Source organism: Fringilla coelebs (assembly GCF_963513975.1).
Source record: "Fringilla coelebs genome assembly, chromosome: 12".
In the NCBI taxonomy this organism is placed as follows: domain Eukaryota; kingdom Metazoa; phylum Chordata; class Aves; order Passeriformes; family Fringillidae; genus Fringilla; species Fringilla coelebs.
Window position 1 is genome coordinate 8,219,503 of NC_140038.1, and position 14,260 is coordinate 8,233,762.

The 14,260-nt window shown below is 37.9% G+C and overlaps 1 protein-coding gene across 1 annotated transcript in view; it reads right to left on the minus strand.

Annotated features, from left to right (window-relative positions):
• Positions 1-3,217: 3,217 nt before the first annotated feature.
• Positions 3,218-14,260, minus strand: part of CHRFAM7A (CHRNA7 (exons 5-10) and FAM7A (exons A-E) fusion) — a gene marked incomplete at both ends in the record, with an annotated part of 33,109 nt that continues 22,066 nt past the window's right edge. The window contains 6 exons of the mRNA XM_084213720.1: positions 3,218-3,736; positions 5,721-5,830; positions 6,474-6,560; positions 7,805-7,999; positions 8,381-8,548; positions 9,686-9,765. Of these exons, the coding sequence (XP_084069846.1) occupies positions 3,218-3,736; positions 5,721-5,830; positions 6,474-6,560; positions 7,805-7,999; positions 8,381-8,548; positions 9,686-9,765 (1,159 nt within the window). The remainder of the gene's footprint in view (positions 3,737-5,720; positions 5,831-6,473; positions 6,561-7,804; positions 8,000-8,380; positions 8,549-9,685; positions 9,766-14,260) is intronic.

Genomic DNA, 14,260 nt, shown 5'->3' on the forward strand with positions numbered 1-14,260 from the left:
AAATAATTTATCTGTATTTAAAACTAAGTTTTTAAAATTTTATGTTTGGAACCTTTTTGGCATTAACACCGAAATATTTTTTTTAATATTAAAAAATCTTTTAAATATTCAATACGTTTCCATATAAAAACAGAAAAAGTAATATACATTGTTCACACATAGTATTGTACATGACACCTGAGCTCTAGAGTGAGCTTTTGAATTTGTCAGGCAAGTCATAGCTTAGTTGTGGTGAACCACTTCTTATTCTCTATCTGGACTCTTTAAGATTATAACAGATCTTTACCATCAATATGTAAGCTTTAATATTAAATACACATACTCTATACAGTATTTCATTTCCATCTCTATGCCCAGAATTGTAAATAAATATTTTTTTCACAGCATTTAGATCAAAATATTGTTTAGCACATACACAAATATATTTAAGACACACACAAGTTGACAAGAACCATAGCGATTTTGCTCAGCTCAGTTACAGGAAAATTTAACTTAGAGGTGCCAAGTAACATAATGGAGGAGTCACTCTTACATTTAAAAGTATCATTAACTTGTTAGCAAATGTTTACAGGTTGTGTCAACAGTAGGAAAATGAGGGTTCCCTTGTCCCCTTGGTGCATTTGCATTGACCCTGCCAATGGTAAAGGCAGTGTGGGCAGAATGCTGGTGTCTCACAGCCCCCTCAGCAGCACCCCCAGCTCTCTGACAGTTTTACCAACTCGCTGGGACAGACTCTGGCAGGATTTCATGTAAGGCCAAACTCTCCAGTTTTTAAGGGTAGACATGTCTGTCACTGAAAATGAAGTTTACTGTCAAATTGTAGCTTGCTTTCTCCATCCTCCTGTATTTAGAAAGATGATTTCCACAGATACTGTAAAGGGATTTGGGTGGCAAGAAGGGGACTCTCATGCTTCCTATACCACATGCATCAGGTACTATGAGTGCAATAGCTGTGTCCCATTGTGGAAGGTAATCCTCAATGGTCTTCATTTTACTTTGAAAACTTATTCTCCAAGAGGAGCCCAAAAATTTACAAAGACTTAATGGAACACTCTATACAGCTATTTAGGGATGCTTGCAGCAGGAAAAAATACCAATGCAAATCAACATTCTTATCAGGAAGCCTAGCCTAGAAGGGCTACCCAGAAGTGGAGCACATGCCACATTATATGTGCAGTTATTCACAGATGAACAAAACTCACATTTCAGAGTTTGCACTCATAGTTTCCCATTCATATGCAATCTATAAACTAGAAACTATTTGCAGGAATTATTACATGGCTTATGCATAATAGTTGTTCCTGAAAACATGACTTCTTCACAAGTAATTCTGACACATGGTTTCAGGATGAAGTTAGAAGAAGACTTTGATGTGTCTTTAAAGTGAGAGATTTGGAATGCACCTTCAGGAAAACAGAATTCACAAACTGAGAAATGTCCTGCCTGCCTTTCACTCCTCCTGCCTTTCGCTCCTCCTGCCCTATCTCAGGCACAAAGGTGCTTGTACAAGGTGTTCAATCAGGTGAAGAGTGGTACCTGGGGTGACTTGGGCTTGCTTTCCATGAAATTTGATGCTCCTGCTTTCAAGGGAGCAAACTGAGAAGGAAATTGTCACTTAGGGAGGATAAGCATTACAGCAATTTTATTTTAAAACATTTTAAGAGAGAAACTGAGTCCTTGAGTTTATTTCACTGTAAAAACATGGTACAGCAACAGGCCTCTGTGTCTCTGAAGGCCTCAGCCAAAAAATTTGGATTCTGTAGGACAGAGGATGCAACCAATGCTAAAGTAATCCTCACCCACATCTTTTACCACTTATAGCACTGGTTAGGAATACTGGTGTGCCAGTGAGAGACTAATTCATAGCTCTTTTATACACACAAAGTTTCAGGTCCTGGTATTCTCGGCTCAGCCCTTTCCATTAAGACATCCAAGTGACATCAAAACTAAGCTTATACTGGCAAGAGAATTTCAGAACCGAAAATAACAAAGTGCTGACTACTAGTTTTGCTTTTGCAGAAGTCTGTCTAGACTTAGGAGAATTTGTATTTAAGTTTTTACCTTTCCTTGAATGTATCTGCAGTGTGTGTATATAAATATATATACAGTTAATAGTTTATATCAGAAGCAAGAAGCTTTATTATTCATTAGTACTCATCTGATGATAGAGTGAGCAGAAAAGGCGCAGTTTTCTTGTAAAGACAATGTTATGGTGACTCAACAGAAGGAGTTATATAAAAGGCTAAGCATACAACAGATCAAACTTTTAATTTTTAAATGAAAACCTTGATCTTAAGATTTAATGTCTTTTTTTGCTTTAGATTCTTCATTTATGCTTAAGCCTGTACAAGACATTGAGTTACTTTTTCCACACTGGAATCCAGTTAACAGTAAAGAGACAAGTGTGGAGGTTGGGTTTGTTTATACAAGTGACAATAAAGGCATCTTAAATCAATAATTTTTCTTTTTGATAGTTAAAATGGCTATTATTTGAAAGAATGCCTTTCTGAGGAGAAGGAAGAAGTAGTGAGTAGTGAGCTGCAACAATTACTGTGAAGCCTGTTTTAGAATTCAAGCCAGATTTCTAGGTCAAATCCAGATATGAAGGACAAGTTATGTGGTGTGTTCTCTCAGCTTTCAGGTTTCTGGTGTCTCAGACAAATTCAAAATTCTGAAAGTCATATATGTTGTGTGCAAAATGCATGGAGGGGGCTACAGAGTGCAAGTGAGGGGCTGAAGAGCTACATAAGACATTTCTCCCTTTTCTCTGTTTGAGCAGCCACTTGGATTAAATCCTCTCTTAAACACATTAATGATCACTCATTCAAATAGATAAGATGGACTGTGCTATCCTTTGTAACAAAGTCTGGAAGTGCCATTTCTGACATTGCCTACCTCTTGTTTTAGAACAGCCAGTTTGAACATGTGCAAGAGGTGGTGGTTCAATACCCCATCATTCTGAAGGGACTTGCAGCCACTTGGCATTTTCCACAAAAGAGTGCTCAGAGGAGCTACATAGATACAGCCTAGACAGAAACTCTTGGCTTCCCTTCTGAAATGGCGCCATTCTTCTAAAAGGAACTCAGGACCAGAGGGCAAGGGGGGGGCAAAAGAAAGCAGACAATGAGAAGCATTATACTCATTAAAAACAAGCAATTAAAGACCCCACATTCTTATTTGCTACATACCAATCAGAGAAGCAGGTTTTAGTTAAGAGTTAAGCAAAATCTTTAGACACAGCCTCTACAAAGTTTGGTGCTGACATTAAAATACCAATTGTACAAATGATTGTGAATACTGAGAAGGCCATCAAACAGAGCCGATCCACTACAGACGCTGCAAATTTCCATTCATTGCAGATGGCTTCCTCTTCATCCTGGTCTCTGAATCGGTTTGCAATGTACCTGACCTCTTCCAAAATCTTAGCCAAGTCTGGGTCACCCTCAGAGGGGTGCCCACTGTGCAGCAGGTTTTCTTCATCAGTTGGTGAGCAGGTCATCCTTCCACAGATCACACCTGAATCAGTGGTGGGTGTGCAGTGAACCCCTTCCAGCCCCCTGAAGCCAATGTACAGCATGTTGCCATTACTGGACTGCTGGCCACTCACAGTGTTCATCTCCACACTGGACAGGCTGCAGCGCCGCTGTTTGTGTTGGCAGGCAGGACGCACTTTATCTTCCCCTGGTCTTTTCATCCTCAGAAACCAAGCACACCAATTCAGAAGGATGATTCTTGTCTGAAAGAAAATTTTTGAGAATAAGCATCTCTTCACACAGCCACTGTCTCTGGTGCTGCTGGTATTCAGGCAGCTGGGGTGACTGGCCCCTGGCCAGTCTGCTTAGCCTGCCCTGCATTCTAGAAAATGCTGCTGGAGCTTTCCAGCTGATTAATTTACCAATCACTGGGGTTCTTTTCTTAGTCTAGCAGTGATAATGATTGCCTCAGGATGACTATCATTAGTGGGACTGCCCTCTCCTCTGATGGGAGTGTCCATAGTGTTAATTCTTCCTGACACTTGAAAAGTGTCCACCTTTACTAAAAACCGTGAGTTAGACAAAACCAAACCGAAGTCTTACTGACGAAAAGTTATTTTTTAATAGTCTTAATAATAATGCTTTGGATGGTAGTCAATGAAGTTACAATTCTTTTTCTCTTATTTGTGCTCTAATATTAAATTCATATCAATTACTGTTTGGGTGGGGCTGCTGAAAGAGATTTTTGGACTGGACTGGACTACCAAGCTTTAAAATGTTATGGCTCTGTGTTGCAGATTTTAGAAAAGAAATCTGGATATAACATGAAGAAAATATGGAAAAATTACTTTGATTAAAAAAAAAAACTTTGCAGATTTAATCCGTGAATATCATTTTACTGTTTTCCGCATTGCCTTAATCCAGCCTTACAGAAAATGCAGGAAAGCCAGAGACTGTTCCACTTCAAATGAAATCTTCTCTAATTTATTTAAATCAGATTTTAAGAGCTCATTCCAGCATTTCTTTTTCAGAGGTCTAATTAAATATTATTGTATCATATAATATGCAAGCTTTTTCCTGTTATTAATATTAGATTTGGCCCATTTATTCTGACATGGATTGTTACTCAGAGTAGATGCATGCAAATATCCCAGCCAGAGACATATCTTGCTCTATTACTTTTTTAACACTATCAAGCTCCACCAAGAAGGATAATATTCTGTTAATTGAGGGCCTTATCCAAAATTCACCAGTGTCTAAATAATGTTTGTTGGACTTCAGCTTCTCAACAGCACAGCTCACTCAAGTACTCTGTTTTCTGAGGATGTTTGGCTCAGTACTAAACATTGTCCCCTTTAGGTCATCAAACACATGTCTAAAGAGATCTACCTTTAATTCTCTTCACTGAAATTTATTTTAAAGTCACCACCCCAGGACAAGCCAGGGAATACCTCATTATCTCTTGTCCTCAGGGTGCTGCTGTATGCACATTTTTCCAGCTAGTAAGGATAATAATATCTCGTTGTTCTAGAGAGAAAAAAGAAGAAAGGCCTGATGCTGCCATGAGCTGGGTGAAGTCAAAGGAGGGGACATTTAGCTGATGACAGCAGTGTGTAGTAATCTAATATCTGTAAAATCCACCCCTAATAGAAAGACATTAGTTTAAAAGTCTTATGTGCTTAGAAAAAATACTTTAATTCTTTGGACGTTACAGATTTTCTTGAAAAGAGATGTAAATATCAGGATTTTCAGAGAAAATTCCACTTTAGCAGCCGTCTTTAACAGATGCTTTTTAGGCTATGCATGTTTCTGTTTGGGCAGCAGCTAAGGATGCAGCAGCTGCACCTCAAGAGTAGGGTATTTCATGCTTTTCTTATCTCCATCAGCACCCTACTCTATTCTTCTTCCTGGTTCACTTCTAACATCTGGAGGTTATTTGAAAATCATCTTCATTTATATATTTAGGTTTTAACAAAATCCTGAGTTGCATGTAGCTGTTTTGAAGGACATGAGAAGTTAGTGGAGGTATATTCGTTCTCTCTCACACACAAATGTTTTCTAAGAAAACAACCACATGGAACATATCTGAACACCTCATTTCTGGTGAAACTGCTTTTCCAAACAGTATGTCTGGGAAGGATTTATATGTTTTTTACAGTAGGAGGTAATCATGGGCCACTAGCTGCTCTATTACATCCCTGAGCTGGACATTTATGCCATGGATAGTGAAGGAAAATCAAACCTTACCCATTTAGGCATTTTTCCTCCATCTGGATCATGATGGTGGTATTGCAGAACAATAACAGTGACAACAACAGAAAGACCAACAATAATCATAGTGCTGGCAAAATACTGAGCTGCAAAATAAAGAAATAATTATAGGAATGTACTTTAGCTGATATAGCTTTAATAAGGGGCGTTTATATATGCATTCATAGCATTTAGTTCTTCTTCCAGTTTTGTGCTGCTCTAGGTACTTGTGGAAGATTTCTCAACAGCAGAAATATTGGACGTTATTTTGAGGGGATAGCCAGTGTTTAGCTGTTGTTTTTGTGGAACTGAGCACCTGCCTATAAGAAACCTTGACACAGGCTGCCTTCTAATTTTATTTCAGCATTATTATATAAACTGACTGGTACTTGTTTTGAAAAGTTTCTCTTTTTGTTTGAACAATTACTGTGGGAAGATTTAATTACATTTAGCTCATGTGTTCCAATTTCCTAATCGGAATTAGGAATACAGAACACAATCGGGCTAATTGTGTCAAAACTGCAACAAATTCTTCCATGGAAAATTGATTCTCTTATTCTTTCCCCAAATACACATAAGTTGTTTATTTCATTCAGAGCAGAGAGCACCCATCAGAGCTTTTACCAATCGGCAATATTTTTCTAATTCAGTTGCGTCATCCATTTTACAGCTGGTGATTTGCCTTAATGCTGGCCTTTGTGCAAGGCTGTACCTTGTTTGCTAAAAAAATCCAAGTGACTAAAAGCTTACCAATTAAGGGCACAGAGTCAGAGGTTGCTGGCATAATTTCAGCCACAAGCAGCATGAACACAGTGAGAGACAATAAAACTGTTATACCTGAAAGATGATAAACATGAAGTATAAAATCATATCAGTAGCTTGTAATTACACAGGGAGAGAAACAAAATGAATCTGAAGGAATGTTCTCCACAAGATGCAATCCCACTGTAACCCTGCTCCAGCACGTTAGTGGTACTCCTGTCCTTCCTTGCACTGCCAAACCCATACCAATGCTTGCATAGACATGGATAGTTTTACATCCTTGTAATGGATAGTTTTACATCCTTGTAATGGTTCAACTTTTATCATCATTTGCTAATTAGTTGAGGCAAATGAAAGCAATTCTTGTACTGTATTAGCTTTAGAAACACGGTGTGAATTTGAGTATTTGGACATGTGACGCTTGATCAGTTGTCATGGAAGCTACAGGTGGTGTGATACATAATTTCCTCAAAAGCAGATTTGCTGCCTTGGATGGGCTTTGGTATTCTTTGATATTAATGTTGGGTTCTACAGGGGATAATGCCCAATTAGTCTGGACTGTTGATTTTTGGAGTTTGACTTCTGTTGCTCAGTGAGGAGTTCCCATCTTTCTGGAAAAAGGCTTACGTCTTGTCTCAGAACTAGACTTAAACAATAACGAGTCATCGTCAGGTGGGAAAGGATTTAGGAACAAAGAATTAATCTTAAAATATGGTGAAGGACAACTTAATTAAGGAGGCTATTACCCCTCAATTAAACCATATTCTGGAAAAATGTCAATTTTTCTACATTTAAACAGCAATGTTTACTTAGTACAAGTCAGTTAATTTGAATTTTGTATGGGACAAAAGGTTTCTTTACATAGTCAAACACCATCTTAAAGATCAAGTACTCAGAATCAGATTTGTTTCACAAACCACTGCTTAAGTTAAAATTCACTATAAAAAGTAAAATAGGAGTAATTAGAATCAATCTTTCTGAGAAGACACCATAGGTTCTTAATGCAATTCAATATTAAAAGGAAGTATTAAGACGAATTCAGTGTTAAAGTGTTCAAATGTGTGTTTGTGAACTCAAGTTTTACCTAATGAATGAGATGTGAGATTCAGAAAATAAATGTCAAAAAAGGAAAGCCTGCTTCTTAAGGAAGGTACTCAGGAATTGTTTATGCCTCTGCTGGTTCAGCATCAAACACTAAAAACAGCTCGTGGGCCAGGACACACAAACTATTTGTCCTGCCTAAGAGTGTTTAAAAAGAAACTTTGAAGGACAACCTCTTTTGTCTTAGTCATATTTACAATATCCTATTAATGCTTTACCTAGTGAGATTTTTTCTCCCGAGTCTGCTGGAAGCAGGAAAACCAGCAAGGCAAGTGCAGATATCAGGACACAAGGAATGAGGAGATTGAGTCCGTAATAGAGAGTCCTGCGTCTCATGGTAACTGTGAAGGTTACGTCTGGGTAGGGTTCCTTACAACATTCATAAAAGCTCTCAGTTCTCTTCCCAGGAACTCCTGTGTAGGAGAAGAGGAAGAAAACCAGAAATGAATGTGAATAAACTGTGTAGTATATAGTGTTTCTTTTTGAAAATTATAAATTTAGTTTTCCAAGTTTTGCTGCAGGTAAAACTACTTAAGTTTAATTCCCACTTTTTCTCAGCTGATAAAGGAAAATCAGATGAAAGATTCTTACAGAATTCAAGCAGCAAATTCATCTGGTTTTTTTTTTATATATTGGTTTGCATCTGAGATCTGTTCTCAAGAGCTTCAAATGCCACTGGCTGGGTGATTTATTAATTTTATATCTGTCTTCATTTCCCAATTGTTACTCCATACATTTCAGCAGTGGAGACAAGGCTGCAAGTTCACAGTGTAAATAGGGAATGGAGAGCTTACCTACTAAATCCCATTCTCCATTTGAAATATAGCCAGATATATCTGCTTCTTGCATTTGTAAGTCCAAGGACCAGCCTCCATAAGTCCAGGATCCAAACTTCAGGTTACATTTCTGAACATCAAATGGAAACCAGCGCACGTCTATGTAGCACGAACTCTTAAATATGCCTAGGTGAGATTTGAAACAAGATCACTAAATTTAAATGCTTGTTCCACAGAATTTCATCTACATTTTGTAACCACAACTTGTTCTACATTGTGCCTTCTGTTTTTCATTTCTAAAGCATCTTTCATTTCAGACCTATCTTGACATGTAAAGAGCAAAAGTCAGTTATAGAGAAGGGAAAGAACTGTACCATTAATGTGTTGATGTTATTTACTGTTTTTTAAAGATACTCTTCCATTTTGGCACATAGTGGAAGAATATTCAGATAAGAACTCAGATTTCTAGATACAGTATTTCAGGAAGAAATGAAGCAGAATATGTAATCTCTTTCTATTTCTTTTACTGACTAAAGTAAGAAATCTTGAAACATAAGAAATCCTAAAATATTTATTTGCCATTTTATTAGATTCAGATGATATTGATTTACTGAGGAAAGTGAGCTTCTTTTTCACTTGTCAGAGTCAGACTCTGTCCTTCAGCAGCTTTCAGAACTGAACTGAAAACCCCCCACCAAATGAAATATCTTAAGAGAGCATCTTAAATCAAGAAGCAAACCCCTGAAACCCTCTGGACATCTTAGGCAGAAAACCTAATTTGTCTGGAAAGCATTTGCTCTAGTGCTGTAGTTTGCAAAATTCAGATGCTAGGAAGAGTTAATCCTAATGATTATGCTAATTGAGTTGGGGAAGGGAAACAGTGCTCCACTGCTGTGCATCCAGACCAAAAATTGTTTTGATGAAGCATTCATTGAATAATTTCAAATAGAAATACATCCAAGATGTTGCTAAGCATCCTACTGTAAAGTTAACATATTAATAAAAGAAACACTAAAGTAATGAAATAAAAATTTATTGAGGCATTAACATTACTTTAATAAACAACATCTTTTTATAGTAAAGATTTCAAAGCTTCTGAAATTGTGCATTATGACAGAAGAATTTCCATAATTGTAATAAAACATGTGTCTTGTATGACAGCTTTCATGCAAAGGTGGTAACCATATAACCATAATGCATGTAGGCTTACATCTATCAGATGATGCTAACTAAACAAATAAAATGTGAGAGAATTTATGGCAAATTTGAAACCACACCATACACAAGTAATCTAACAAAATTTATGACATGGAAACAGCCTACCTGGTGGCAGGTATTGGCAATGTCCTGAAGAATTGACTAAAACATTAGTGTGAAAAGTAGCATCAAATCTTTCATCAGCACTAGAACAGGGAAAAACAAAATGGGTTATTTGCTCTTTGACTGGCTGAAGAATGTCTGAAACAAATCTGTTCTCATAAAAGTACTCTGTCACCTCCAAAACTTGACAGCATTTTTCCTGTCATCAGTTTTCTGTGGCCTCAGAGTAACTGGCCTGATACTTCTGGGTTTGCTCCTGATTAGGAGCTGTAAGGGAAGGTCAGCCACCTCATTCTTGCCACTCACATGCTCATTAGATTCATTATAATGCCTTGGCTCTATTGATTTCCTTTTGGAAAGTAAGCACTGTTTAAAAACTTCTCAAGCAACTGTACAGGGAAATCTATTCTCTTGGTGTCTATGTTAACAGCATCTAATGAATATGGAGGAGATGGATGCTCCAGTGTCTGTGTCTTCCTACCTCTTTGTATGGGTGACCATTATTACTACATTTCATATATGAGACCCTTTCATGCAGCTCCAGCCTTCATTATCTCTACCTCAGACCCCACAAACTGCGTTCAGGCAAGAAGAAAAAACAGCCCTATTCGAGGTGTCAGTGTAGTGACATGGCCAGCACTGCCCTGGTGTGCTGTCTCTAGACAGCAAGTCTCTAGAAAAAGAATCATAATGTCATTTGGAGAGTGCTCCAAATGATGAATTTGCAGCTACCGCTAAGGAATATCTCAATTCTGACTGGCATTGTGTCCCAGGAATTTACCAAGCATTAACATTTTAAGGACTTCTACATGGCAAACACAATGAGACACAGGCTACAATTGGTTGTACTGTTGTAGTCTCCAACCTGTTCCCTGGTGGGGTGGGTTGGCACATGAGGCAAGTGCAGAACCAGCTGTACTGGGCAGGGCAGGGGAGCCACACAAGTCTCAGGCTCTGGATGCTTGCAGCAATCTAGACTTTTAAAACCTGTGCATCTCCAGATTGATTGGAACACTACATGTCTCTAATGTCTCTTTGCCTATTAGTGGTTTAGTATCTCATAATTTTCTAATCACCTTTTAAGACATCATCAGAAAAACAGAATAAAAATCTGAGATGGTCATAAAGTGAAATACTCATAACTCTAGGAGAAAATCAAGTATATTAAAAGGTGTTTCTTAGCAGGAAAGTCCTTATTGAAATATTCTTTTTTTTGAAAAGAGGAATTTAATATTTGACCTAGTCTGATGCAAATTTTGTGTCTCAGAAGCTAAAATAAAGCAACTGTTATTTTAGATGTTTTTAATTTGCATTTTATTTCCCCCTTATGTACTTGAATAACTTAGATTTTAAAAAATATCTGGGCTGGTTTGTGAAATTTGCAGACAAGAAAAAGCTAAATCCAAATAATTACTTGCCCATCTGGAGTTGCACTTTTTCCTGTGGTAAGCAGAAGGCTCACAAGTATTGAAAATACTTGCGAGTATTTAATGTGAACTTTGAAAAGAAGCAGAAAGTCTCAGCATTGTGTATGTTTGATGCCTGATTCTAGGGGCAAAGGCACTCAGTTCTAAGGCCATTGAGCAGTGGAAGTCACTCCTTCAGCTTCACAGCTCATGGCTGCATTCTCCCTGTTTGTGTTGCAGCTCCTCTTCCAGCTGGAGCTCTAATTCTTCTCCTTCCACATCTTGGCTGCCTGTTTTTGTGATATTTGTAAGAAACTGGTGCTGCAAAAATCTCTACTGATTGCATTGCCAAGCTTGGTAGAGGATACTGGGGAGAGGGGCAGCCAGATCACACACACATTCACCCAGGTCTGCAGGCACAGGGGTGCATGAATCTCATTTCCTTAGAAAACCAGACCTAAAGTCCTCCAACAAGGTTCTGTATTAGACAAATAATTGCTTTGAAATTAATAAGGGTTAGATGATGGCATTCAAATAAGTTGTCAAATTTAGGATGTAAAATTATCCGTGCCACACAAATCACTTGTTAAGTGGGAATTAATGACTCCTGGGCTGGGTTCTGTTCTCTTCCTCTGGAGTGGAGAGTAGTTAAACACCAGGGAGCTGATTCTAAGACCTTGCTGCTGTTTCTGATAATTGGCAAAAATAGAATTTTCTCAAGAACACAAATGATCAAGGAACCTTGATTTCATTGCCACATGACTTTGCCTTTCATAGGCACATTCTTAAAAGAATATCCAGTGGTAGTCAGATTCAAATAAGAAATTTTTTTTTTCTGAAAATGAGCATGTGTTTTTCCATGCTGTGCTTCTAATCATTTCTGAAATGCGCTGCTTCTATTGGGAATGTATTAAGCAGCTTGAAGAGACTGGACTGAAATGCAATGGAATGATAGAAAATAATTTCTGTTACGTTTCCTCTTCAGGGTATAACCACTTGTAAGCAGATATTGATTACAGGACATTGACATGAACAAAGCTGGACCTAGCAGATAGAATCTCACTGGGACCTAACCTCATGTTTATAAAACTGGAAAAATGAAACTCTTAAAATGAGACATACTTCCAGAATTTTTGTTATTCCATGAAATACTGAACACTATGTGGCCATTCGGAAAATAATTCCACCAGAAATGAACACTTTTAGTAAGTGTAGTTAAATGTGGATGACAGTCCACATGATACTAACACAGTCAATCCTGGAATTTGTGCAAAGGCCTAGATTTTCTTTCCTCAGAAAAACTACAGGTGAACTGGCCCTGCTCTCCCCCAATAGACTGGATGTAAAATTTAATACAGCTGCCACAGTTTCTCTGTACTAGGCTGTAGCAAGATGTGTAAGAACTCAAGGCATAGTGAAACATGCATTCATTTAAATGGAAAGTGAATTTATAGTTCATTAATTTCTCTGTAACTGCAGATGCATGTCCCTAGTGAAGCATAGAAATGGAAAGCATCTATCTCAAAATGGCATGTCACTAGAAGGGAACATCATAATATTCCCCATGTAATTTCAAACAGGAATAAGAATTTATTTTAAATAGCTTTGCTCTCTGACTAAACTCTGCATAAGATTTTTGGATTAAATATGTGTTTGTAATAGAGAAACTGTAGAATAATTATTTCATGACTGAGTCATAGTTAACAATCTGAAGAGTTGAAAACCTGTATTAACAGAAAAATTGTGGTTTCAGTTTTCCAGGGTATTGTGACCCTTCTCATTCTATAAACCACTCTACCTACAAGTTAGCATGCATATATTAATATGACTAATTCCTAAACTATTACCCTTTCATTTTGGATATACTTAAATACTGAAGCCTTAATCATCAGGCACATTGCATGTTTCTCCCAGGCATGCAATATATATGAGGAAGAATATTGTCATAACTCATTTTTTTTGGAAATCACTAAATTGCTGTTGCAGAGTACCAATTTTATGGTATACACAGCATGTTTTTCATCAGGACAATGGAAATGAAGGTGTCATTTGTCAGATTCTCCCAAGAACACTGTCATTTATGGAATCAAGGTAGCTAGAGATCACTCAGTGTTAGCTATACCTCTCGGACAGCACTGCTACAATGCAGGCCCTAGAGAAGTACCCAGTTCCTGCAAAGGCTGCCCCACAATGCAACAGCACCTGTGACTGCAGCACTGAACATAAAGGTGCTCACCAAAAGGCAAATGGGAGAAAACTGCAGCTGCCATTGGGAGCAGCCATTCTCTAGGTCTTGTTCAACAAAAGCAGCTCCTGAAGAGGGAAGAGGGATCAGGTTGATAAGCCCAGCAGGGCGTGTTCTTAAGAGACATAGGCAGAGAAACAAAGGAAAGAATGCCATCAGGAAGACAAAAGGTTCATGTCATCTGCACAGGCAGCGAAACAATGTACCCTGACTACCACAGCAGAGCCAGTGCTCCATGTGCAGGGCAGGTGCAAGTTCTTTCCAGTACCTGGGCAACAGCACACAAGCCCACAACAACTGCAGGAAAAAGGCAACTTGTTATAGAACAGGCAGCTCTCAGTGTTTTATTTTTTGAACTAAATAAATTCCACAATGGGAACTACCATGGAACAGTACAGCCAAAGAATCTCTCAATGTCAGCCAAAGGTTCTGCAGTGGATTGATGGCAATCTGTCTGTCCCTGAAATAGGCCCAACTCAGAACAGTTTAACAAGAACAGCAAATATCTCGGCTATTTTTGTAGCAGGAGGAGAGAATAAGAGTAAAACTGGACATGGAAAAATGCATGGCAATTACCTCTCCTGTCTATAGTGAAACCCAAACTAAACCCTGACAAGCAGGCAAACATCAGATTTGAATTCACCAGTAACCATTTAGACCAAAAAGTTTCAGAGAAAATTATCATTATCCATACCATTAAACACCATCTCATAAAAGCTACTCAATTAGAATGGTGGTAGCGACAATATTGTTATTCACAAAGTGTTAGCAAATATGTCCTCTTCTGTGAAAAGGAGGCTGGTAATTTTCCAGTATTCTAAACACTTAAAGTTTTGGAAAATTATTTTAAAATCTAGGCATTTTGATGATATGATTATGTCATTTACTTTGCCTTATCATTGTGTTTGGACAGGGTGCTAGAAAGTT